General features: G+C 39.4%; 1 protein-coding gene across 1 annotated transcript in view; it reads right to left on the bottom strand.

Annotated features, from left to right (window-relative positions):
• LOC307030058 (neural-cadherin-like) overlaps positions 1-27243 on the bottom strand; it is a 597902-nt gene that overhangs the window by 209925 nt on the left and 360734 nt on the right. Inside the window, 8 exon segments of the mRNA XM_079666281.1 lie at positions 2720-2813; positions 5594-5924; positions 6685-7128; positions 8368-8559; positions 10196-10864; positions 12596-12758; positions 13015-13135; positions 24398-24541. Of these exon segments, the coding sequence (XP_079522407.1) occupies positions 2720-2813; positions 5594-5924; positions 6685-7128; positions 8368-8559; positions 10196-10864; positions 12596-12758; positions 13015-13135; positions 24398-24541 (2158 nt within the window).

The following is a 27243-nucleotide window of genomic DNA, read 5'->3' as shown; positions in this document are numbered from 1 at the left end:
CAATTTCACTTGGTCCTTGTCTCAATGCTCCCCTTGTACAGTAAATGAGCTCATTCAAGTTTAATTATAGAACCGAACCAAGGCACAACCTTGGCAAATCAAATAATAACCCCCTTGTAGACGAGAGACGCATTAAGTCATTGTGCGGCATGTGATGGAGACGGTAGATTACATCTTATGTCGAGCACTTAATTTCAGGTTTCACTAAAATAATATTTCTCTAATATAACTAGTAAAACTTTCCGATTTGGCACTTACCAATTTGCTGAAGCCTCCTCCTACTTAAATTAGTAGTCACTTATATTCCAGTCAAAGCAGGACATTTGCTATAAAACTGTTGTCCCAAAAGTCTACACTGGGCTGGTGAAAAGGGCAATCAGTTACACTGCTCCATGTGCATGTAATCGGATGCAAGATCAAATGAAACTCAGGGAGGTGGGCTTATTTGTGTTTTTGTATTCATTGTAGCTGAAGGTGCAGCGCGTTTCTCCTAATCTAAATGTTTGTGCTGCATGACAATACTAAATTGCAATAATACAACACAGTCAAAACGACTACAATGCAGCATTTTACAATACAAAACATTTGAAAAGTACAACAAGTGTGTTTTTTCTGATGCAACACAATGAATATACAGCTCTGGAAAAAACTAAGAGACCACCTTCAATTTCTTCTTAAATATCAATCTCTACAGGGCGTAGTAATCAGCAGCGAACCGCTTCAACACATGTATTTCGGTTTATTCACGGCATTAATTGTGTTATTCTACAGTATTGTTGTTTTATAGTTATTTGTTAATGTATTAACCCAATTTGTATTCTTTGAAATTAAAAAAGGATATTGCATTGTGTTTGTTACTTTTGTTGCAGTTGTATATGTCTATGTCATGCTTTTATTTTGAAGGAGAGTTAGCGCTGTTGACAGGAAGTTGCTGTTGCTATGGAAACAACGTGACGGAGATTAACGGAGAAAAGTAATACCTACATATAAAGATGGAGAAAGTAAACAATAACGTTTATGGTCAAGTGTTATTACCCCCGAAGAGACACAAGCTCTTACGTTGATATTAGAGTTTTCAATAAATAAAAAAAAACGAATATCCGAATAACGAAATTGAAACCCGAATAATACTCCAACGAACGAATATTCGGATATTTGGGTACAGCCCTAGTAAGTACTCTGCTCAAAAATGTTGTCAGTAGTTTGTAGATTTAAAAAAGATAATAATAATATAACTCAAACACATACCTTTCAATTGTAAAACCAGAGAAACTGATAGTTATGCAGTGGTCTCTTAGTGCTGTATATAAAGAAGACCAGAATAAGCTATAATCTGTGCCTTTTTGTAAAAACCCAGTACAGCTGGGCAAGAAACCTACTGTATGTCTAAAATTCCAAAATATGAAGGCTGTTGTAAAATGTTAATCCCTCATATTACACCAAGTCCTCTACGGGCTGAACTTTGACTTTAAGAGAAAAGGGAGAGACATTTTCACACAGCTAAGTTTGTAAGATGATGAAGAAGGTGTTAGTAGGGGATGGAATGTAATTGTATGGGATTGTTAGCACCTGTGTGTGATTGTGCAAGTGTGTTAAAGTGAAAAATGTATCTGCTCATCTATAGCAGGTATAAGACACGTTGGCAAAAAGGGATAAACAAGGAACAATAAGGAATCGACCTGAGCAGGAACATTGGACAGGATGGTAATGGAGGAAAAGGTCGATAAAAAGATGGTAAATAATTGAAGACTCTACAGAATTATCAGGCTGATTTAATGAGGGAGTTGCAGCGTAATCAATACATCAGGGACGCTGCTCCGTACTTGATTGCTGACCACATTGCAAACAAGGAATAAGGACTATGATTAGAAGTTGTAGCCAGCAAAATAAATCTGTGAATAGCAGTACAATGCAGTGGTTCTACAAGTTGGAGGGCTTCCTTAGTACATAACTCTCAAGAATTGATTGGATGAGAAACAAAAAAACATATGGCCTTCCTCTTCCTAAGAGATATTTCACTCAAGGGCGCTGTTGCGCTGCATTATTTAAAAGTGTGAATCAATCACGACAGAAAAACATGTAATATAGACATGGCGGTGAGATTAGCTGGATTTAACATGGCTCAGGGCTTGATGCAATGTGTGACTCTGTGACCTCCATCGGGTTCGCTTGAAAAAGTGTAGATGGTGACAGAGAGAGCAGCACATACAGATGCAGCTGCCAGTAGATCCCATAAAGTGTGATATATTTTTGTTTTAGGGATCTGTCTTTGTGCCTTTTCTTTGGCCTGTTACAGAGATACACTCATCGGCATCGGAGAAGGAAGTATAGTCCAGCAAACCTGGAGACAAAGACCCTGCCGTCTTGCTTTACTTGCAGTTCTGATTGGAAAATACTGATCAATAAAAATGAATTTCCCTTAGCTCACTTGGTAGAAATAAACGTAGACTTGTGGATGCACGTTCGAACCCGGCCTGCTGTCCTTAATGCGTCATCCACTCTATCCCCTTTCAAATGAATCCCTTCTAAAGCCCCAAAAAAATGGTCTCTAAAAAAATGAATTTCAACAAAACAAATGTTTTTAACTACACGTGATTGGCCCTTCTGATTTAGGCCAAAACAAAATTTTCCTTAAGCACTTTCAGCAATTATTTTTCCCTGTAGCATAGGGTTGTTATGTGAGGAACCTGAATGGTTAATAAAGATTCCTATTACTTACCTTGGCAAATGTCCTTCAAACACGTACGTCTTGTTGTCCCAGTCATCGGGGTCGGGGGAGTAGACCTTTCCAAGCACCGTGGTTGGCATACGGCCTGATAAAAGACAACAAACCAGTATTAAGTGACCATTAACGCTGTGCATATACATTCTCATAGCAATTATGATATATACATATACTGGATTTCAAGTTAGGAGTAGGTATTAATTCCAGGGTAGGAGTAGGTGTTAATTCTCAGCATCTACATGTCCGAGTATTTAAGTCTGTGCTGCGTGGGTTATACCTGTAATACCTGAATTAGCATAAGCTTTGAAAATGATGCCAATACACATATCCCACACACAGAAAACAATGAAGAAAATGTATTAATGCCTTTTTAATAAAAATGTACATATCTCATGCTACTTTCACAATCACAATCTAGCAGAAGGCAATGCATAACAGGAAACACTAATAAAAGGTAGAAATCCTGTGCAAATGTTAAACATCAAGAGCGGTTCTACTTCAAAATGAGACTTTGTGATGAGCAGAAGCCAAATGATAGTCATCTCTTTTGACTATGTGAAGCTAGAAATCACTTCTGGGAAATACATAAGGGAAATTTCAATTATGTTTGGTATTTATATAAATAAAAAGCCACATATACCACTTGGAAAAACACCAGATAAGATCACGAAGGATGATTTTTCAATTTTTCGGCAGATTCAATACAGTGGGTTAAGTCTTACTTATTTAACAGAAAACAGTGTGTTTTGGTCAACGGTGCCAAATCGCCCTACCTTGTGAACCCTGTTGGGGTTCCACAAGGTTCCATTCTTGGACCATTACTGTTTTCTCTGTACATTAATGACTTGCCTAATGTATGTCCTGAGTTGAATGTGCAAATACAGCCGATGATGCGGTCATCTTTGTACACGGGAAGAACACTGAAATGATCTCATCCTGTCTCTCCAATGCTTTGGACACGGTTCAACACTGGCTGAACAACATTTGCTTACAGTTAAATGCAAAAAAAACAGTATGCATGATGTTCAGTAAACGACCAGTCAAAATCAAAGGATCCAATGTATCTTTAAATGGCGCAGAATTAGAACTAGTCCCCCACTTCAAGTATCTTGGAGTCATATTGGACTCGAACTTGACTTTTAAGAAACATATTAAGAAAGTATCCAATACCGTTAAATTCAACTTGCAACAATTTAAACAAATTAGACCTTTCTTAACTGTCAATGCTACAAAGTCATACCTCCACTGCATGATTCTATCCCACATTGAATACTGTTTTACAAACTGGTCGTTTGCTTGAGCCACAAACCTGAAACTCATAGAACAGCTGTACAAGAGAGCTATCAACAGAAAGCCAAATTCATACCACACCACTGTACCATCCTTGAGAAACACAATTTCTTGAATTTTGAGGATTTTAAGTCTTTTAAAAGTATGTGGTTTTTTATAAATGTTTACATGGACTGGTCCCCCCTCCCTTAGGGGAATTCATCCACAGAAAAGACACTGGACGCTGCACTAGGTCAGAAACCAGAGGAGATTGTGAAGTCCACCGCAGACGGACCACTTTTGGATAAAATGTCCTCTCCGTTAAAGGCAACTCATCGTGGAATAGCCTCCCAACTGAGATACGGGATTGTCCCACTCTCAATAGTGTTAAAGGTCAACTCAAAGAATGGTTGAGAAACAACCAGACATGTAATCACCGCTAATTGCACTTTAACACAGGGGCATCTCCTCTTGCACTTTATGGAGCACTTGTATCATCTCTTGCACTTTACATGCCGTTGCTGCTATTTTGCTGCCATGTGGTAAATACTTGTGTGTGCTGCTCTTGCTTTTTTGCATATCATGTATTTAGTTTTTGCTATGTTTACAAATGTCATGTTCTTATATGTTGTATGTCAGGGACTACGGATGGAAATTAGCTCAAAGCTAAAATCCGGCATATTTATCCTTGAAGCATTATTTGTCTAAAGTGTTCATTAATGTGCATTGTCCCTATTCAAATAAATGATTAAATTAAATGAAAATTATTCATGACTGTTTATAGTAGCAAGAGTAGCAATATCAAAGTAAATTAAAAGGACTTTGAGACACAAATGATAACCCCATAAACTGTAAATGGAAGGATCTTGTAAATAAAATGTATATCATGAAAGTAATAACCATGTCACTTCAAAATCAAGTCAATCTTTTTTGACAAAAGATAGGGAAAAATGGACAAGGTATAAAAAAGAAAACATTACTAATGAGCCTCCAAGCTTTTGTGGAGAAAGAATATTTTTTTCTGATTGTTATTTTATGTATTGAAGTGTATTTCATCATGCTGTGTATGCCCAATAAAGACATCATTTATTGCTTAAATTATTGCCAAACTATTTCTTTTTTAATAAAAAAATCCTGGAAATTTGGCACAGGCTTTTTGTGATACAAATAGACTGTAGTCTGAGAGCAGATACTGGAGTAAGTGGTTGGTTTTATATCCTTAAACTCAAAGACAATAAGCTCTAGACGAATAAACATTAAAGCAGTGATTAAATGAAAGTCAACTTGCCTTTGTGACCCTTAGAATAGCACCATGGGAGTCATTGTGACTAACAACCGATCATCCGGACAAAGATAATGTGGTGACAGTGGGTGGTTGAGGCAGAGGTGAAAGGCAAAATACAAATGGTGTGTGCCTTTGTGCTTTAATTACAGAGCTCTGATTAGGAATTCATTGGCTGGCAGTATCACTTTCACCTACAGAGACTGACAATTACCTCAAACCTAAATATGTTTGATTAAGACCAGTTAGACAAATGTAGCGAAGTCAGTTATTTTTCTTGTGTTTTGAACGGTACATCCTGAAGTTGGAGATCTCACCTCTGTGACTATTGATGAAAATCTTCTTCTCCCCCGCCACATGTGGGTGATCATTCTGGTCCCCGATGGTGACGGTTAAGGTGCTGGTCACTGTTTTGGCCGGATGGCCGCTGTCACTCATGATAATAGGTATGAAGAACTCTTTCTGGCGCTCGCGGTCAAACGTCCTCAGAGCTGTTAGAGTGGCGGTGCCGTTTAGGTTGTCCTGGAGGTACAAATCATTGCTATGGCGATACTCGGGGGGGACTGTGAAGTGAAAGGGCGGACCGTTCTCTGGGGAGTCCTGGTCCACAGCCCGCAGGAGAGTCGACGTTTGGTTCATCCTTACTACCTAAACAAGAAGGAAGAGCATGAGGGATTGTGGGTTACAAAGGTTTGATTGTTTCATTCTCTGTAAAAGGTGAAATCTCAATTCTAATTGGTCAATCTAGACATTCAGCCGTCTGCTTTTTGCTTTCTAAAAACACTCTGAACAAGAGACTATTTGTAGTCATAGCAATACATCAGCTGTGGTAAAAAAACGCATTTGTTTTCCTTTGTTGGAAAACACCAAGCTTTTGAATATTCACTTTGACATTTGTGGAGAGCTTGAAACTTTGAATTCATGATGGCTTGACAAAACTAAAAATGGACAATAAAGGAGCACAAGAGAAGAAAATAGGTTGAAAGACAGAGAGCTGGAAGACAGAGAATGTATCAGAAGAAGAAAGGAAGCAAACACTAAAGGGAACAATAGAAAAAAGCAGACAGGAAGTAAACAGTAACATGAAGATGGTATGCAAGGTGACAGTTCTGGTTAAATAGGGGAAAAAAGGGTAACAGACGGACAGTTACGGGTCAGGAAACCTCGATCAGTTCTGCAGTCATTTTAAGTTACGTTGCAGTAGTTGCAGTAAAATTGACTACTTGTACTTAGTGAAAGCTATCCTATCATTCTTAGTCCACCCTGCCTGGGTTCCATTGGCTGTAATGCTGCAGTGTGATGCATGTTATCCCTTACCTGAAAAAACATTCTTCTTCTAGCTTTCTATTAACGAAAGCAAAGGATTATATCAGCATGTTGACTTGACATCAGACCTAGCCAAACCTACCTGTGGGCCTGCCACGTTCTCAAAGACTACTGGGGAGTATGCCGCCTCAAACTCCGGTCCGTTGTCGTTTACATCCAACAGTGGCAGCTGGACAGTGGCGCTGCCTGTTAGAGGTGGAACCCCATGATCCGTTGCCATGACAACTAAGGAATGCCGTGCTATCTTCTCTCGATCCAGAGGCCGGGCCACGGAGAGAACACCCAACTGGTCGATGGTGAAGAGCCCTTCAGGGTCCGAGTCCTCTGTCAGGGTGTAGGTGATCTCGCGGTTCTGGCCTGAATCAGAGTCGCTGGCCACCAGCCGGGCCACACTGGTCCCCACGCTGATGTCCTCAGGGAGAGGGGCCAAAGACAGGAGGTGAGGAATGAAGACGGGAGCGTGGTCGTTGTAGTCCTCCACCTCCACCACACAGTGTAGGAGGCTGGAGAAGTCCAGGTCCTCAACCTGAAACAGGTGCACAGTCTCAAGAACTCAAACAAAGTACCCTGAACTTAAACTGAAGTACAGTCAACAAGTACATTTACTCAAGTAATGTACTAAATTACAACTTTAAGGTACTTTAGTCTCCATTTCGTGCTTTTTATACTTAATCCACAACAATCCTTTGGTAACTTTAGTTACTTTGCAGAATTAAATACAGGTTTACATAACAACAACCTTCACAAGCTGCAACATTACAGTCAAGGAAACGTTTATCATTTCACTGTCTTTACTTTGATGTTGTTATGTTTGTTATTTTGTACACATAAATGTATGTATTTATCTATCTACTGGGAGCGAGACACCTCTGTTTGCGTGGCTGTGCTTGAGGTTTCACAAGTGTTAGAAAATGGGAGAATGCTATGAAGTTTTTTAATTTTATTTAACGTTTTTTGGGGATACATTTCCTTATCTGAAACAAAGGTCTGTGGACAGAGGATGTCTTATTCTCTTAATTATTGTAATCAAATAGTATATCAGATGTTATTATATAATGATCTTATATTTGTTGTTAGGTAGCACTTTTACTTTTGCTGCTAGTATATTTAGATGTTAATACTTGTTGTACTTACTTAGGTTAGATTCTTCACAGTGGTATTATTGCTTAATCAAAAGAAAATGATTTACTGTATTTATTTCTAAAGCAGTATAGGAAGATGAACTGCAAGATGTATTCTGCAGATGATTCCTGGTACTTTCCCAACAGCTTCCTCTCACTGCCTCAAATATGAAAAGTTGTCTCTGGAAGCTTTAGAGTTCTTGTCTGTAGCTGACATGTGACAACTTCTGTGACTGACTTTAGAGTTCTCCTCACCTAGAAAGTCTTACATCTTCGCTTTTGACAGAGGCACTGACAGGTTGATTTGAGGGTTTTAGAATACTGAACAAAAACATTTAATGAGGTGAAGGCTCGAAACATTTCCCAAAACATTTATTTTCATCAGTTTCCACAATTGCTCAAACTTTTCCAGAGACATACCACATGTGAAAGTACTCAAACATCAGATTCCAATTACAATCCATTTCACATTCTGATACCACCAAACTGTCATCATCTGGCTTCTTATTTTCTCTTTATCCCCTTCACACATGCTGCTCAGCCTTCACTGAAGGTTCCTTCCACAAAAGCAAAGTGACATTCTCTGATTCAATGGCATTAAAGTAACCTTCAGAGGGTTCTTTCTAGGAACAGCTGCCACATACCTTCAGTGTGAGGTTGAACCTCTGCTCGCTGTGTCGTTCATAGTCGAGACGTTTCTTCAGCCTCAGGGTACCGCGCTGCTCCTGCTTGTGACTCACCATGTAGAACTTCTGCTCTTGGTCTCCAGCCACAACACTGAAGGTCAGCTGGGCATTTTCTCCAGTGTCTCTGTCCTCTGCAACAATGTCCAGGACCTTAAAACAAGCAAAAACATCATGTGAATAATTGGGATTATTGGCTTCTTGATACATAAATGACACAATAAAGCTAGGAATGCAAGCAGCACATATCTGCGGGCATGGAAAACATATCCCTTTGATGTGTATTCAGATTTGTGAAGATAGCAACACTCTGTGTTTTTTTATTATTATGTTTCCCTTTGTTTTAGTCAGATGATTAAATATGGCTGCAACAGCTCTTCTATGGAAAATAGGTCCAAGCATTACAAATGCTTTTTCTTTCTTTCCTGTTACCCGATGCCAAGTTATGTTTGGAGCTTGCGATGACTGTCTCTTTGCCTGTTTGGCCCAGATGTGTTATGAAACTTGCTGGAAGGTTGTAGCATGGCCCAAGGGAAAAAGCCCTTTCAATTTTGGAGCGACCCAAATCTCAGGGCGGAACACAAATAGTGTTTCGCTTTTGCTAACATTGTTAGAAAGGCCATTCAAGTGAGCAAATTGGAAAAATGAGTTTGTTAATAAATCCTGTATACGCCCTTCAAGTAGGAGCAATAATTCAAGAACTGATGTCAACATGTTCTTAAAATGCTCTGATCAATCAAATACAACAACTGTTCTTACAAGAACCATTGTTGTTTTCACACTAAGCACATGAATGCACCAAAGTCAGAAGAATGACTTCCTGATTTGGAAAACGAGACCACCGAGGAGGAGCATGAGGATCCACCATTGGCCATAGTGGTCTTTGCTCTCTCGGTTTATTTTTGCTTAAACAGTTGCCCATAATCCATTTTTGATGTCAGACATCAGCTGTTTTATTCTACAAATCTAGCTATATATGCATTTTCTAAGAATCACACAACTTATATTTAAAATGAGAAGAGAGTAACTGAATAATTTGCCCTGCATGTCCTCCTTCGTCCTCTGACGCAGCTGACCAGCCTTGAGCAGCCGTGATCTCCCTCAAGTAGGGGCTTCCCTAGCATATTGTTGATGTTACCAGTTTATGACCGGGCAACTCTCTGTCAGAGATAGTTATTGTTGTGGGACACCTGGAGCACATCCTTCTCGGGGTGTAGATGACCCCGAGCCATAAGCGACAACAACTGTGATTCAGTGTCCTCAGCTGTTTAGTCTATAAATTGAAGAATGTTGATTATTACACTCTGAACTAGTTAAACCCTGGAGCTGCAGAAGGGTTCTTCAGAATTGATGGTGGCATCTCAACCGTGTGGTCAACTCGTGGCCCGTGACATGTCTTGTGAATTCTCCGGCCGAAGCTCCAAATAAACCGTCAGTGTTTGCCATCAAAGCTCCAGCTCTCCTCGTGTCTCTCTGAGTCCTGACTCCCATTGCTTCAGAAGTTTCCCCCACAGTTACCTTTAAAGGTTTCGTTTTTTAACTGAAATCTTCAAAGCGTAGTGCTACGATTCGTGTTACTGTAAATAGAAGCTTTTCTGCGTTTAAGGCAAACTGCTCCCATTACTTTGTTTAAAGTTTCTGGTATTACTCTGCATTTGTTATCTTTTGGGATATATAGAATAATGAAGAATATCTTCCACCACCAAATGCAATGTTTATTTTGCGGAGTTAATCTGAAATAAATCAAATCATTTGGTTTCTGTGGCTAATATCTATAGTTCTGACTCACCTCTGCATTGACCTCTGCATTCTCAGAGATCCTTGTCATGCAGGAGCGATCCGTGAATCTCGGAGCGTGATCATTCACATCCTTGATCTGAATGGTAGCAGTTCCAGTTCCCGTCATCCCTCCGCCATCTCTGGCCTCCACCACCAGGAGGTAGGACTCCACCTGCTCTCTGTCGAGGCCTCCCATGGCCACAGTGATGGTCCCAGTGGTGGGATTGATCGTGAACATTTCTGAGAAGGTAGGCACTCCTCCCACTTCCACGTTTGTGGCGTCTAAGCACCCGGTAATCCTGTAGGAGAGCACGGCATTCTGGCCCACCGCCGAGTCGTCCAGATCGGTGGCCGTCATCTCCATCACCGACGTCCCCACGACCGAGTTCTCCGCAACGTCTCCGAGGCAGCTTGGGGCGCAGGTGAAGATGGGCGCGTTGTCATTGATGTCCCACACATTAATGATGATGTCGGTGAAGCCCGTCAGACCTTCGCCGCCCTCGTCCGTGGCCAAGACGACAAAACGCCAAACGGCACGCTCCTCGCGATCCAGTGTCCGCTGGGCGTAGATCTTCCCTGTGACCTCATCGATTATGAATTCGCTCTCCGCACCCTGGCCATGGAGAGAGTAGCGCAGGGCCTCCTGGTCAGCATCTTTATCTGGATCTGATGCTGTAACCTACAACATCAAACACACAGCAACACAGAGAGGGTGATGAGAATGTAATCACTTCTTTTTCTCCACTATTTAATTATTGAAATGCTGCTGACTTGGTGTGATATCTTGACTGGAAGCACTTCAGAGCAGCTCTGTGTAGTTAGTAAAGTCTCCGGTAGGTAAGCCTGGCAGAAATCCAACCTCCTCACCCCCACCTCTCTTCTTCCTGACTGCTTCTTCTCACTCAACACATCAACAGCAATTACACCCTGGGCAGCCCAGAGATGGTTCAATTTAGCACAGCGGTAATTGCAGTGTGATGTAGCGCCACAATTAACTTTAAAAGAGTGAGAGATGTGCTCTTACATACGTAGAGAGAAGCAGGGCCTCTATATTGTCTAATGCAATAGAGCTAGATAATTATAAGAACAAATTCAGAGTGATGTGCATCTACAACCGATCTTAACTAGATGTATTTAACTGTGGCAATTTAAAGAACATCAGCTTAACTCAAAGAAAGCGATTTAAAGAAAGACAGAAAGCTTCAGGGGGAAAGCTGTAGCCATCATGCAAACCTTTCCGCATCCAGCTACATCATATGAAATGAATGAAAACTAAAAATCGATTAAACATGATACTTAAAAAGACTCTTTCTACTCAGGACATAATAATGCAAAACGGATTGAACCCAAGTCCAGAAATTGTACTCAGACAAATAAGTAAGGCTTTAAGATATTTGCAAGGCTAGAACATCGATCATAATGTGAAACTATTCATTCTAAGGCCTTTAGTTCTGTTTGCAATTGATTGTTCATAAAGCTCCACTTCCACTTTGTTACTGTTGCTATGCATGCTAGACATTGCATTCTTATAAAACTCAATATGTCTGGTACTTTTAGGTTTCTTAATTTTAGGTTTCTTAATTTCAGACAACATTGCATAAAAGCATTTTATTCTTTGGCTATTTATATTCAATTGACAGACCTTCAATCAAAACCGCTTATAGAAAACATTTAGCAGGGGATCAACATGTTTCAAATGACTTTCGCAAACTTAAAACCAAACATTTTAAAAGAGTTGAAGTTCACAGTCTTTTTTACTCTTAACAACTATTCGCAAACTGAACATCTTACTGTATTAAAGAAGCTTTTAAACTAGCAATTGAGATCATAAATCCCTTAGAAAAATGTTGACTGAGGTAAATGAGAAGTAGGGTCATCTTGTGTATAGACTTCTACAGAATCTGACATATTTTTCAACAAAAGAAGTCGCTCCCTGCTGGCTATCTATAGAGTATTTAGTCTAATGTAATAGAGCTTAATCATAGTAAGAACAGATTCAGAGTTATCTAGTAGGGTCATTTTCTCGTAGACGATTACACAATCTCACATCTTTTTCATCAAGAGAAGCCAGCCCTGGAGTATCAGCTTTGTCAGGAGCTTTCACAAAGAAAGAGGCCACTTGCTTTGTACAAACACTTACTTGAAATGTCCTTTACCTCTTGAAATATTGTGGATTTGAAGAATCAGAAATGGAGTTTAAAGCTTTAATGTAAGAAGTAGTGTTATTTCTTCATAGACTTCTACAGAATCGGGATATTTTTCAACAAGAGAAGTTTATACTCGGTGGCTTCCCTTTTCAGTCCCAGAAGTTGCACCTTGGTGATAACACTGGAAATATGTGCAGTAAACAGATTATTGCAAAACCTCTCATAAAGTGTACCTTTCAGCTGAATATGAACTTGAAAAGTACCTGTAACACAAACACCGGTGATCCGTCCAGTTCCTCTGTAACGCTGCCGTAGTATTCGTTAACGGTGAACACCGGAGCCTCGTCATTTTTGTTGACCACATTCACCGTCACAGTCGAGTAATCCTCCCACTTTCCATCTGAAGCCAGGACATGGAGCTTGTACCTGAGCAGGAGGATCAGCTTTGTCAGGAGCTTCCACAAAGTAAGAAGCCAATTGCTATGTAAAAACACTTACTTGAAATGTTCTTAAACTCTTAAACTATTGTATCAGACATGGAGTTTAAAGCTTTAGCATATATAGTGTCAGGAACAAAAATAAACAAGTAATACAACAGGGGAAATAACACAACATATTTGAACTTGAGTCGAAAAATAACCGTTAATATTTTTGAAGGATTGTACCCTGGAGTGTGTCCTACCTTTTGTTTTGTTCATAGTCCAGCGGCTGGGCGATGAAGATAGTGCCCACCTCTGGTTCTACATCAAACACCCCTCCCGTGTTCCCTGATGTGATCTGGTAGCGCAGCTTAGCATTTCCACCTGCAGAACAGGAAAAGATAGAGGTTAAAGAATGCATGACAGATTTTATAAATTAGTCTTAGTTGCTTGTGCCATACGTTACATACACATTAGTGCGGTATTGGAGCCATGGTATGAACAAATATATAAAAGGTCAGAAGCTTATATCTTGTATTTGTAACATGAAAGAGCTCTGGTGGTTTGCAAGTCCCCATCTAATCCTTTGCTGTCTGTTTCTGCCAATTCACCAATCAGTCTCCATTTATTGAGTTAGATAGCATCAATCTGCTTTAGCTGGCAGAGTCAAATCAGATATCCAGGGTTTGGTTTGTTGTGATGGTTGGCAGTCATTAAAGAACAAGCAGCCTCTGCCCTCACTAAGGTGAATCCCACACCGTTTGCATTGGAATAGCAATCAGAGATCCGCCAACTCATTAGCATCCTTGCTCTCACAATCCAAAAACAACTTGAAGAGCTGACATTCAACAGTCAGATGTATATTACATAATCAACATCAACAACTCCCATTTTATTTAAAGGTAGAACATATTTGGAAACAAAGAACACAAATAAAATAATGTACATCGGTTTATTTAACCTCAAATTTGAAATAAATATTGATTTGAAAACTATAACCCCAAAGATTACACAGTTTGGTCAAACTTTCCATGACTCCCATGTCAATAAAGCATTATACAGGACTGTCTCAGAAAATTAGAATATTGTGATAAAGTTCTTTATTTTCTGTAATGCAATTTAAAAAAACAAAAATGTCATACATTCTGGATTCATTACAAATCAACTGAAATATTGCAAGCCTTTTATTATTTTAATATTGCTGATTATGGCATACAGCTTAAGAAAACTCAAAAATCCTATCTCAAAAAATTAGAATAGTTCCTCAGACCAAGTAAAAAAAAAAGATTTATAACAGCAAAACACAATCAAACATTTGAAAATGTCCATTAATGCACTCAGTACTTGGTTGGGAATCCTTTTGCACGGATTACTGCATCAATGCGGCGTGGCATGGAGGCAATCAGCCTGTGGCATTGCTGAGGTGTTATGGATGCCCAGGATGCTTCAATAGCGGCCTTTAGCTCATTAGCATTGTTGGGTCTGGTGTCTTTCAGCTTCTTCTTCACAATACCCCACATATTCTCTATGGGGTTCAGGTCAGGGGAATTTGCAGGCCAATCGAGGACAGTAATGCCATGGTCAGTACACCAGTTACTGGTGGTTTTGGCACTGTGGGCAGGTGCCAGATCATGCTGGAAAATGAATTCCTCATCTCCATAGAGCTTTTCAGCAGACGGAAGCATGTAGTGCTCTAAAATCTCTTGGTACACAGCTGCATTTACTCTGGGCTTGATGAAACACAGTGGACCAACACCAGCAGCTGACATGGCTCCCCAAACCATCGCTGACTGTGGGAACTTCACACTGGATTTCAAGCAACTTGGATTTTGCTCCTCTCCAGCCTTTCTCCAGACTCTGGCGCCTTGACTTCCAAATGAAATACAAAACTTGCTTTCGTCTGAAAAGAGGACTTTGGACCACTGTGCAACTGTCCAGTGCTTCTTTTCCTTAGCCCAAGTCAGACGCCTCTTCCGTTGTCTTGAGTTCAGAAGTGGCTTGACCATGGGAATACGGCTATTGTAGCCCATTTCCCGGACACGTCTGTGAACAGTGACTTTTGATACCTGGACTCCAGCTTCAGTCCACTGTCTTTGAAGCTCCCCCAAATTCTGGAAGCGACTCTTCTTCACAATGCTGTTAAGGCTGCGGTCATCTCTCTTGGTTGTGCAGCGTTTCCTGCCACATTTCCCCCTTCCAACAGACTTTTTGTGGATGTGCTTTGAAACTGCACTCTGTGAACAGCTTGCTCTTTGAGAAATTTCTTTTTGTGTCTTACCCTCCTGATGGAGGGTGTCAATGACGGTCCTCTGGACAGCAGTCAGATCAGCAGTCTTCCCCATACTTGTGATTTAGTTTACTGAACCAAGCTGAGTGTTTTTCAAGGCTCAGGAAACCCTTGCAGGTGTTTCGAGTTAATTAGACGATTCAAGTGATTCGTTGAACACCCTACTAGTATACTTTTTCATGATATTCTAATATTTAGAGATAGGATATTTGAGTTTTCTTAAGCTGTATGCCATAATCAGCAATATTAAAATAATAAAAGGCTTGCAATATTTCAGTTGATTTGTAATGAATCCAGAATGTATGACATTTTTGTTTTTTTAATTGCATTACAGAAAATAAAGAACTTTATCACAATATTCTAATTTTCTGAGACAGTCCTGTACATATACATATGTGCATCTGTAGCTTTGCATAGGATATTGTACTGTAAATGCACTGATACATACTCCTAATTCTTTATAATTACCATATTAACAAATAACTAAATGTTAAGCTCAAGTATCATAATACTTCCGAATCGCTGGTCACTCTCTTACATTTTATATAAATCATGTTTCTTATCTGTACATTGAGCACCTATAGTGATTTCATAGCCAGCTTGTAATATATCTGCTTATAGACCAAAAATGTCTTTACTTTACTTAAAGCAAACAACGACCACACAAAAACATATTAATCAGAAGATCATAAAGGCCTTAATAGCTTACAATGAGTTCTAATCTGCTTGAAACACTGTAGTTATTCTTGCAGGCATTTTTTTAAAGGTGTAATATGGATCCAGAAAGGCTGGAGCAAAGTCCACTTATCGCCTACGTGTGCTTGAGAAAAACACAAGTCTCAAATATATACTATTAGCAGAGCGATCCTCTCTGAAACACTGGTAATAATGTTATGCATTAGCTTTCTCTGTCAGATGTGGCCCTTGGTAGAACAAGAGAGACATTGGATGGCTAAGGCTATAACCAGTAGAAGTGTGTTAATGGTGGATGGGTTCAAACAGCAGAAAATCCCCAGAGACTTCACAGTGGGTACCTATAGTATGAGGTCCTGTGTGCTGAAGCATGTACACTCTGCTGCATTTACTGCTGGATGTGTGCACAAGCTTAATTTACCATAGCTTCATTACCATACTGTCTAGAAAACAACACTGAGCTCTCCTTAGAGTTGACGATGAAAAGTGTCTACAGTATGTCGGTTTTAACATTGAATGCTGTTGTCAGGTTGTGTTCCTGAATAACTTATATTATCTTGTGATTCACATCTAGTTTCTTCGATTTGCGGCAAATGGGCCTTACCTCAATTGAACGCAGCAGAGGAATGTGATGGAATTCAATATGATGGTGTCTACTTTGACAAAGAGGTATGCAGAGATACACATAAATGCCATTGATATGGCAATACGCAGGCCATGCTCAGCAATAAAGAGGCTATTAAGCATGATGAATGGGATTAGATGTGAAAATATCAATACTACAGCTAATTGCATTGCAAGTGTCAATAAGATCGATACCAGACAGGATGTATTTTATTTTATATTTGTATTTTCAGCCTTTCCTGTGTTTTAAGGTGCATGTGATGAAGCAATTAACAGTGGTTGAGAACATCAGAATAAGAAATATAATAATAATCCGGGAAACTCGTAAAAGTGGGAGACTTTCTCTCAGATGTTCTTTACCTTGTACAACATCCTTTTTTTTCAAACACAGACATATTTGCTTGGCATTTTAAAAGGTTTTTTAAAATGCATTATCTCAATGGTTTAAATGTTCTTTTGTAAAGCACATCACATTTCCTGGTGTTGAAACTGTGCTATATAATTAAATTGTGTGAAAAAGTGAAAACACCATTCCAAGCGTCAATATCAGCATCATTACAGGGGAGAAGCATTTCTGTGTTTTGACATGCACATGATAAAGTCATTAACTATGTAAATCAACATGAAAGTTGTAATTTAATATAACACAGTATTGGTAAGGGGGATTATTGTTTTGCATGGTGTTGCACAAACATCTTAAAATCTCATCAGATATACTCACAAGTAAGTAGCATTACAAAAACACTAAACACCTACACATTAGGCGCTTTCACACCGCAGTACTTTTCCCACTTTAGAAAGTCCCTGCTAGAGAGCAGGGACTTTCGTGGGAGAAAAAAATGTCTATGTCTGATTGGCTGGGCGGATTGCAAACCACACCCCGTAAAACTCCAAAAAAGGTTTTGTGAAGCCGCCATTTTATTATCCTCGCATTAGCATTATTAGCATTAGCCCAGCGCAGAAACGCAGAAAGAGAATAACTTATGGCAACACAAAAGAAAACATGGGAGCGGTGGAGATGAGGAGGTGTCGGCGTTCTGACAATTTACTCTGAAGGCTTCAGTAGCTACGAAGAAGAAGAAGAAGAACAAGAAGTGACGTCAGCGGCTTCATTTGCCTAATCCTCCCTCAGGGACTTATTCCGGTGTGAACGCGATCTGTATTTAGTTCATGAACTAAAGAGTTCTCATGAACTAAGTTTTCATGAACCTTTGTGGGAAAAGTACTGTGCTGGGAAAGCGCCTATTGTAGAGATATTTATTGAATAATTAATTATTTATTCTATAAAGCAATCTAGAATAATATCTCTGTGTAGTTCCCCCTCCCCCTTATCTCAAAAGTTCTCTCCCCACCTCACTTAATAACGTTTTTTTTTTTTTTTTAAAGCTGTGCAACGCATCTTTAATAAAGTATATTAGATGCTGATCAACCAAATGTTCCCCTCAATGCAATGACTGGTAAAGTGAAGGTCTGCATCTCAATCAGTGTTGAATCGAGCAGCCCTCATGTTAATATGAAAGGGAAAGGAGAAACCTCAGAAGACGAGATGAGATTCACAGCTTATTAGCGAGATGAAAGTCAAGGAAGGAGAGAGGAGAATGCACTAATCCACATCGTTTTGTACCGTCTGTCTGCAGGCATTTTAAATGAGACATTGGGGGATATGTGCAATTGCATTGCTGTGTTTTTCTACTTGTCTCAATCTCTTAAGTATTTAGAAAAATGCTGAGACCCAAAGGACAAAAGAAACAGCACAAGGGGTAATACGTTTAAAATAAACAGACAAATGGAGAGAAAATTAATGTTTTTTTCCCAGATGTACCAATTTCAAAACTCTTCTCATCTCCCTTAGTGCTGTGCTTTAATGAATCTGGAGTATAAAGACAAGGGAGAAGGGAGGGAAAAGGAGACACACACACTCAAACAAACACTTGCACATTCACATAAGCTAACAGAACATGTGATACCGAGAAACAACAGTCTGAGAAAGAGACACAAGGAGTAGCAAATATACATTTTTATTTATTTATCCGGCCTTAAGAGCAGCGGTTCCCTAAGCACACAAGATATATTTCCTTCCGTTTTTATTAAACTGTCATATGCCAAAAATGTGGATGATATAAAGTGATGCAATGAGTCCAAAACCCGGAAAGACTTTTACCACTTCTGGATTCTTCCATTTATTTGAACTTAAAATATGTCAGCAAATACTCCACTCACGAATGTCTGACACTTCTAAGTGTCAGAAAAACGGTAGTTGCTAACAAGTAACTAAATGAAACTACAAAACATCATCATGCAGAACGATAGCCACCTTTAGCTTAGCGCTGATAATGAGCAGCCATGTGAACGCTTGCATTTTATTTGTGCATGTAAACTTCAAAATCCTAAAGTGGTGTTAATGTAGAGATTACTGTATACTGCTGAACAAAATGTATCATAAACATGTGATTGCCAAAAAGCCTATTTGGACGGGGGGGTGCTAGTGACTCATCCGACCGGCCCACAGAGTCCGACCGGCCCACTTCAGTACTGGCCCGATGGCCAGTCCGCCACTGGGCATGGGCGTCTTTTAGCAGAGCCATTGCATCAATTGAAACTTCTGTGAGTCAGTGGTTTCTCACACTTTGTCTGTCATTTCACCCTTTCGATTAATGTATGTCAAATTTCCGTTTTTTTAAGGACGATTGATACTGACAGTGAAACAGAAAACCAAATTAGTAAAAGCGGGAGGGTAGAAAGCATTGCCTAAAGGGAAAGTAGCCCTCCTCTAAAGGGAAAGTAGCCCTCCCCTGAGTCAACCAATTTCAACTTTTTGGTCAGGGACCCAAATGTTACGGCATTTTAACGGCAAACTTTATAAGAGAAAAATAAAGAGATATATGATTTAATTAACCCCCGACAGGCAAGGCAATGAGGACAATACAAACTGTATTCAAAATACAATACAACAATTAAGTTACTGTTTTTAATTAGGTAACAATTGCATTTTGTAAGCTTACGGAGTACATGTCTGAATAAACACCTGTACTATTGTGGAATGATTTTGTCATGATCTGTCAGTGTTTCCTGTTAATGTTACGAACTCAGAATCTCAGGGTATAGGACCCAATTGCACGACCCAGGAGACAGAGGTAAAGTATCGGTAAGATACTTTATTTTCCAAATAAGTACAGGAAAAACAATTTTTAATCTCTACATGAGATGACAAAATGAATACAAAAGAAAATCGCTCACGTAGTGAGGAACAAAAACGTCTCGATATCAAGGAGAGCATAGATCTGTCTGAGGCATTAGACAAGACGAACTGACGAAGAACACAAGGGAGACAGGGGAATTTAAACACAGGATAACAAGACACAGGTGGGAACAATCAGGGGCGGGACTGGTGATGATGAGCGCGGGACACACACAAAAGTTAGATGATCAGGAAGCCTGGAATGACAGGTAAATGGTGGGTAACAAAAAAACACAGGAAGTGGAAAACAATACAAACATAAAACAACTTAAAATGAGACTCAACATTTCTGTCGATGCACAACAGTTATAGTGTTCCCCCCTGTGTTAGCTCTGTATTTTCTTCCTGTCTTTGTGTTTTCCCTCCTGTGTGATTGTCTGATCCTTTCTATCTGCGGCCCCTGTGTTTCTATCTGCCCTCCCCAGCAGTGTCTTGTTTTTGTGGCTAGTTCTTTATGTAGTGTTTGAGTTTGTCAGATCCTTGTATTTCATTTTTGGTAAAGTTCTGTTCGGTTCTGCCTTGCCATGCCTGGATAACCTGGAATACAAGTTCTTCTCTGTCTTGCAACTGGGTTCAGCCTGCTCTGCTGAAATATGTGTTGAATGTTCCAATGTGAAAAAGATTCCACCATAGTTAATCCTATGTTTCAATTACACACTTTGAGAATGCTGGTTGACAGCCGCTGTCCTCAACCACCTGAAATACCTTGAGGATGTGAGAATGAGTTAGGGCTTGCAAGAAAGCAAGATCATATTTAATATATAGAGAAGCTTTACTGATAGGATTACATGTTATGAATCCAAAGTTAATCTTCGGTCTGTTTATACATTAGAACATAGCCATCAAATCTTGAGTTTACACAATGTTACATGGACTAGTAATGTGCTGTTAATGTATGCATCATATATGCTACCGCCATACTAGGTGATTAAGCTTTGTATCGTCCTCATTACTTCCCCTCCCCTCCCATCTTCCATCAATTTAACCCCCGATGTGCACCACAAATAGAACAATCAAACACGAACACAGCCCGTCTCTCAGTCGGTGGTGATAACCCTTTTTCCAGACTACCGCTGGTTCTCACACTCACATAAATCAGTAAACAGATAGATCTCTGTATGTGTGTGTGTAGCTGTATATTTATCAGAGCGACATTTTGAGTCACACAGCGGGCTTCTGCACTCTACTATGATAAAGGCAAGATAATATAAGAGACAATCACTTCCCTATTCCCTTTATCTTAACAGACACAATGTATCCTTCTCCCTGTTCTCATTACTATGACCATTTCCCTTACAAAGTGATCTCCTTCACACTCACCACGTTTGGCCCTCTGTGTATGTATAGCTGTGACACCAAGGCCAGAAACTCTCAGGGGCATATTCACAAAAACAATTGCACTAAGTTGCACAAATAAGATGAAAAATAAACTGGTATCAGCACTGAGTACTTAGTTACGTCAATCAGGGGTAAAGTGAGGTGAGTGGAACTTTAAAGATTATTTCTCTAAGACCCTGGACATAAAATGGAAGATAATGAGACCTTTATGAGCACCGATATCGACTGGCTCTGGCTTTCAAACAGGATTCTCAGCAACTTGCTTACATGCATAATTAGTTTGGACAGTCGATGCTTGATAACCAATCCTAGGGTCTTTCGGGGGAAATCAATTGGTATGAATGAAGAGGACAAGTGTGGATTTTCAATCCAATACTGACTTCTAATTTCCTTCTCCTGTTTTACACAGAGGTTTTGTTTCACAGTGGGGAAGTACAATTTTCACAGGTGAACCATAACAGACACACGATGGGCCCGAGATGTACCATTTTGATCCAACATAAAAGGTACAAAGTATAGTCTGATGGTGTGAGGGAAAGTGTTTAACAAATCCAGCTTGAGCTAAAGGTGCAGTTATTAAAGTTAAGGATGAAAAATGACTAAAGCACCTGGGTGGTAAACATAGAACTCATCCAGCAGCATGTTTTATCCCTCACACTTTTATACTTTGCTGTAATACCAGATGCACCAGATTGTTTTTTACAGAAGCATATGCTGCTGAATCATCACTTGAACTGTACTTCACACCAGAAACTTGGATCTGCTTTGGTATTCAATATGTTTTATTTATATTAAAACAAACAAAAAGTGTAAGGGAGCAAAGAGACTCTGGCTGAAACAATAACTTACAAAGCCAATCATCAACGGACACATGTAGACAACTTTAAAGATGTTGTGACATATTGACGTGTTCTCTGATGTTATTCGCCGTCTCTTTCAAACAAGCACAAGCCAGATGTTTTTCTCCCTCCCAAGAAATTCATATATAAAACTGGGGCGTATTTGCAATCCAAATGTAGTCGTATCATCTATAAAAATAGAGACAAAGTCGTATTGCCCTGGCAGTTACTTGTGATCAACTATGCTCGACTTCCTGTTTGTTAGAAGTGATTGACAGCAAAGCCATGACCTTTTAAATATAAGTGTTCTATTGAATCATATAAAAACACATACTATGTAAATACAAACAGAAGAATACATTTTAAAATACGAATGCTATATTTAGTTTATTGTGTCCATGTCCATCCAACTATTTCCAGATAATAACTAAGAAACACAAAGTAAACCAACCAAACAAAACAAAGAACGACAACTGAAATTCAAAAGTGAAAATATCTGTTTGCAGATCTTGGGCTAGATCAGGGGTGCCCAACCCTTTTTTGAACCAAGAGCTACTTTTAAAGTTGCTAGTCTGCCGAGATCTACCAATCCAAATAGAGAGGGGGGGGTGCTGGGGTGCTAGCGAACTGGTGTGCTAGTGGACTACACTGCAGATATACTGTGGCATTTGCACTTCAGATGAGGAGGTGAGGCCCCCTCATAACTGCATGAACCCGTATGGCACAATACAACTCAGACTGGCTTACCTGTACGTCAATCAAGTGGCAAATTCCATAGTAAGGATGGATGATAGGCTAACTTTAAAGAAAAGTGTTTTTCTTTTTTTTTTAATGCCATGCGATCTACCCACACTAACTTTGCAATCGACGTATTGGGCACCCCTGCTCTACACTATCTATCCAGTGTGGTGGACGGGCACAGTTGGCACTATCTGGTTAAGAAAACCCTCATATTTAGACAAACATATAGTTGTATTAGGAGCTGGTAGAGACAAGAGGAGTGGCTTTTGGACTTAACTGTATTTATCTAGTTTTGATGGCTAAATAAAGAGCCACCTACTTCCCCAAATGTTCTCTAGTCTGATGAAGTGGGAACATCTTCTGTTCTCGTTGTCTGCTGTAGAAACCTCTCTGTTAGCCCCAGTCACTAACAATGAGCTATTTCCCTTTTGATTGTGTTGTTCATCTATAAGTACTAGCCATATGCTGAAAATAACTTTACCAAGTTACTAGATGCCTTTTGAAAGTGTAAGGTAGTGCAAGGCTTTGAGAGAAGCTATTCAGTCCTCAGAGGGGTAAACGGTTTTGTCTTTTCTGTCATAGGCTGACGTTTGCTTCTGGCCATAACAGCCCAGTGTCTCGCCTTGTTATATATCAAAACGTAATCTTTGTAAGGAGGGATATTGGCAAGCTCTCAGATCCTAACCAGGTCTATTAGTGTTTTTTTACTGGAAAGGGCAATCTGTTAGGCCTATGTAATTAATATAGGGTGCAAGCCAAAATGGGAAAATATGTTATTACTAAATTATACCTGATGTTAAAATGTTAATTCCTATTTGGTTTGTTCAAAGCACTTTTCAGGAAATAGTGAATGGAGTGTCTTGACAATAGGCATATAATGTGCATACTTACAATAGAATGGTGCAGTGATAACATATGTTTGTAGGCAGACCTTAAAGTTATCACCCCAAGGTGTCCTTTGACAAAAAGCCAATGGGAATTCTCTATAGGATTTTGGAATATTGCAGAAGATAAGCTCTGTCACGTTTGTGATACCAACATGTTTGTTGAGCAGGATAACTCATATTAAACACAACTTTTATTGTAGTTCAATAGAACTGGAAAGCAAATGTTTGGCTTGGTGATATTTAGTGGTCAAATGTAGCCACTTATTAGCAACATATACACATAAAAGCTTCAAGAAAGTGGGGCATTTACTGACGGATTCATGTCTTAGAACCAAATCTCTCAAGCTTGTGTTAATCACAGATCTTATGTCTGGCATCCAACCAAAAACTCTACGTCAAGCAAACCGTGGTGATAAAATGATAACTCATTTCCCGGGTTTTAGCCCTCCTTTCTGCACCATGTTATTAGAGAGATTATGTTGTAGTTATTGACACTTTACTTCTATATTATGCTCCGCCACAGTGAACTAATGAAATCACAAACAAAACATATATGTGCACTATATTTTCAAACTGTTGGGTAAGAGAAATATTGCCATTAAGCCATGGAAGTTGGAAACATATTGAAAAACCCATGTCTCCACGTCTGAAGATTCCAAGGATATGTACCAGCTGCGGTCAACTCAACATCTTTTTAAGGCAAAAGTGAAAGGTATATCAATATCAAACGGTTACATTGAAAGGATCCTTCTACCGCGTCGGGTTATACTGACATATTGCTGTCATTTTCACGACATCCTTGTTGTAAACAGCTTTTTTCCCCTCATCAGAATGAAAGGGGTCGAACAAAAGCAGTAAAGTGAAACGTTTTTTCTCGAGTGAAAGGAAAAAGAAACACTTAGGCAGTATGCTTTAGTAAATGTGCTCCTATAAACTCTACATTTTGTATCTACATCACTTCCTTCACACATAAATACACACATTATCCATACCACCCACCTTCATCCCCGTCATTGGCACTGACGGTGAGAATGGCGAAGCCTACGTCAGCGTCCTCATCCACATCGACTTCGTAGGACGCCTGTGCGAACGCTGGCTTGTTATCGTTCACGTCGCTGATGAAAACACGAACATACGCTGTGTCTGAAAATAGATAAGAAAGAGTGAGAGAGAAAAATAGGATACACATGAGGTTGTTCTTATTCTGTCAACAAGAACACGAACATCTGTCTATCTTTCATTGGATAGCAACAATTTATTCATTTTTAGCAGCATGCACACACATACACAGATAGGAAAGTCACGTAGACAAAAATAAAATCTATTTTTTTCTTCCATCAGCCATTGTCTACCTCTTTTAAATATGCTTCCACTATTCTTGTCTTTTTCACCATTAAATCCAGCTTTTTTTAAACATTTTTTTTCCCTCAGCTTCCGACTGCAGGCTGAGCACAGTACAAAGCGCCCTGGGGGCATCGGTGTAAGGCTCAGTAGTTGAGCAACCTAACACACTAAGCTTCCTTTGATATGGGATCAAAACGAGCATAATTTGCAACACACGCTTCAAGATGAGATCAATTATTCAAGCCAGGGCGGAAGAGATACTCCACAGTTCAGGGCACAGATCGCTAACTAATGCAGCCCCTCGCAGCTAGAACAAAACAAGTCGCAGATGTCAGACCTTCGCACATGCTCGGAATCTGTCAGAGGGAGAAAAAGGAAGAAGACAGGAGCCATGCCTGATCCACCCTCTCATCTGATAATGCTACCTGTTCATTTATGCTTAGACACTTCAACCACTACAACTCACACACCTAACCACGCCCCGCACATTAGCTTGTAAACATCAGAAGGGCTTGGTAAAAGTGTGTTTATAAAGGTTATTTCGTGACCACTCTAGACATCCTGCCGCCTGTTGTGATTGTGTGGTTTAATAAAAAACAGTAATAACAAGTAATTATCATGCCTTCCACCTTTTTTTTCTAGTACAGTATTTCTTTTAGATGCCACTTGAGAGCTTGCACCTTGGAGCTTTTGAGTAATGTGATGTTTTGTGAATTAAAAAAGCTGTTCAGAATAATTACTGTCTGAAATGTTTTCACTATATCAAAGTGTTGTTAGTTACAAACAGAAAACAACTTGGAAGCTCTTCACAGATCAAATGATAAAAGACGGCATTATTTATATCCGTTAAAAAACGATTCTGTATGTAATAATAATGTACAAAAAACTGAAAGATGGATCATTGTACTAATCCAATTGATCATGATTGTGCAAATGGTACTATAATACTATATCCAAATTAAAATATATTAATATATAGGCCTAGTAACTATTTCAATATAAAATTACTCATGAGATAACTCATTTGATTCTTAGAGTGCATAATAGGGATATGATTCTTAGGAGGGTTTTTCTAATGACTTCACATCACCATCGCTAAGCTAAATGCGGTGAATGTTTGGCGTGATGAAGCAGTTCATTCAGCTGATTGTTAGCAACCGCCATATTGAAGACCCATTCAGACATTCACCAGTGCGTCTTTACTGACACATTTTATGTCATGGAATACACGTGACATTTCTTGAAGTCAGTGTTACCACAGACATTATTTTAGGCATCTAACTACAATAACGTTTTTCTAGAAGAGGGAACTGAAAGTGATACGATACCATCCTCTGACAGTTTGTATTTCAGTGAAGTTCCCTTACAGTTAGAACTGAGTATAATAAACCGGCACATGCATGGGAGCGAGTGATAGTAGATAGATTTTCAGACTGCAGCATTTAATAGACAAAAGTATTTCTGACATTGAGAATGCTTCTTTGAGAGCAGGATGGGATGTTGTAAAAGGAAGCTGAACAGGTCGGGGAAGAACAGCCTTTGATTTGAGGAGCGTCTGGCAATAAATCAGATTTATATCGATTTTATCGTTTCAAAATGAATTATTAATGATGTTTGGAAGAAAATAAATCTCAATTTCATCAGCGACTGAGGGGATAGTTTGGTATTACGCCTTTTTTAAATGCAAAACAATACGTTCTTTTGCAAACCTTATTTATAATTTGTTTTCTTTTGTGTGTTTGAGCCCACTTTAAGAAGAAAGTTAGGTTTTATCAGCTCCTCCAGATGTGTTGCTGATGTGTTCACAGGCTTAACAGATTGCTAAGTAACATTCACACTAGTCTACTTCCAACTTTAATCGACAGAAATTGCAATTATATTTACTTTTGATGCTGTGTTTTTGCTGTGTGGTTCCGTGTTAACTATCTGTTAATTTGCCTGTCATCCAGCCTTCTTCGTGCCACCTCATCTAATATTCACAACACAGAAAATAAAAATAAAAAACTCCCAAAGCTTAACGGCGGTCTCTTAGTCTCCGCTCTGCTTAATATTTAACTTCTGTTTACACTGCCACAAATGTCACAGTGAGCTAAACCTAGAGAGAGGATCTGTTAATATTCTATGATCATATTTATTAAAAATAGATCCTGGTCTGTCTTGGTGTTTATTCAACACCTCTCTCCGCATCCACCCATCTGTCTCAACATCTGTTCACTTCTCCGCGCGTCTCTATTCTACCGTTGGAGCATGTATGCATTTCATCTGGCAGCAAATGAGAGGGAAATGGAGAGACTGAAGAAGAGGGGGAGACAGACGGAAAGAGAAAGATGGCTTTTGGTCATTCAGCAGGGAGAGATGAGCAGATGTGGGGAAGAGACGGCAAGAAGAAAACAGAGATTATTGCTGCCTTGAATAAAGATTCGGAGCCTTAAATGAAGTCTACAGAGCAGCTGTCTTCTTTTTTTTTTTTTTCGTGCTTGCCCTCTTTTTCAGTCAGTATA

Source organism: Notothenia rossii, assembly GCF_949606895.1.
Source record: "Notothenia rossii genome assembly, chromosome: 2".
Lineage (NCBI taxonomy): Eukaryota > Metazoa > Chordata > Actinopteri > Perciformes > Nototheniidae > Notothenia > Notothenia rossii.
The sequence above is the reverse complement of the archived record's forward strand: the minus strand, read 5'-3'. Positions and strand labels throughout refer to the sequence as shown.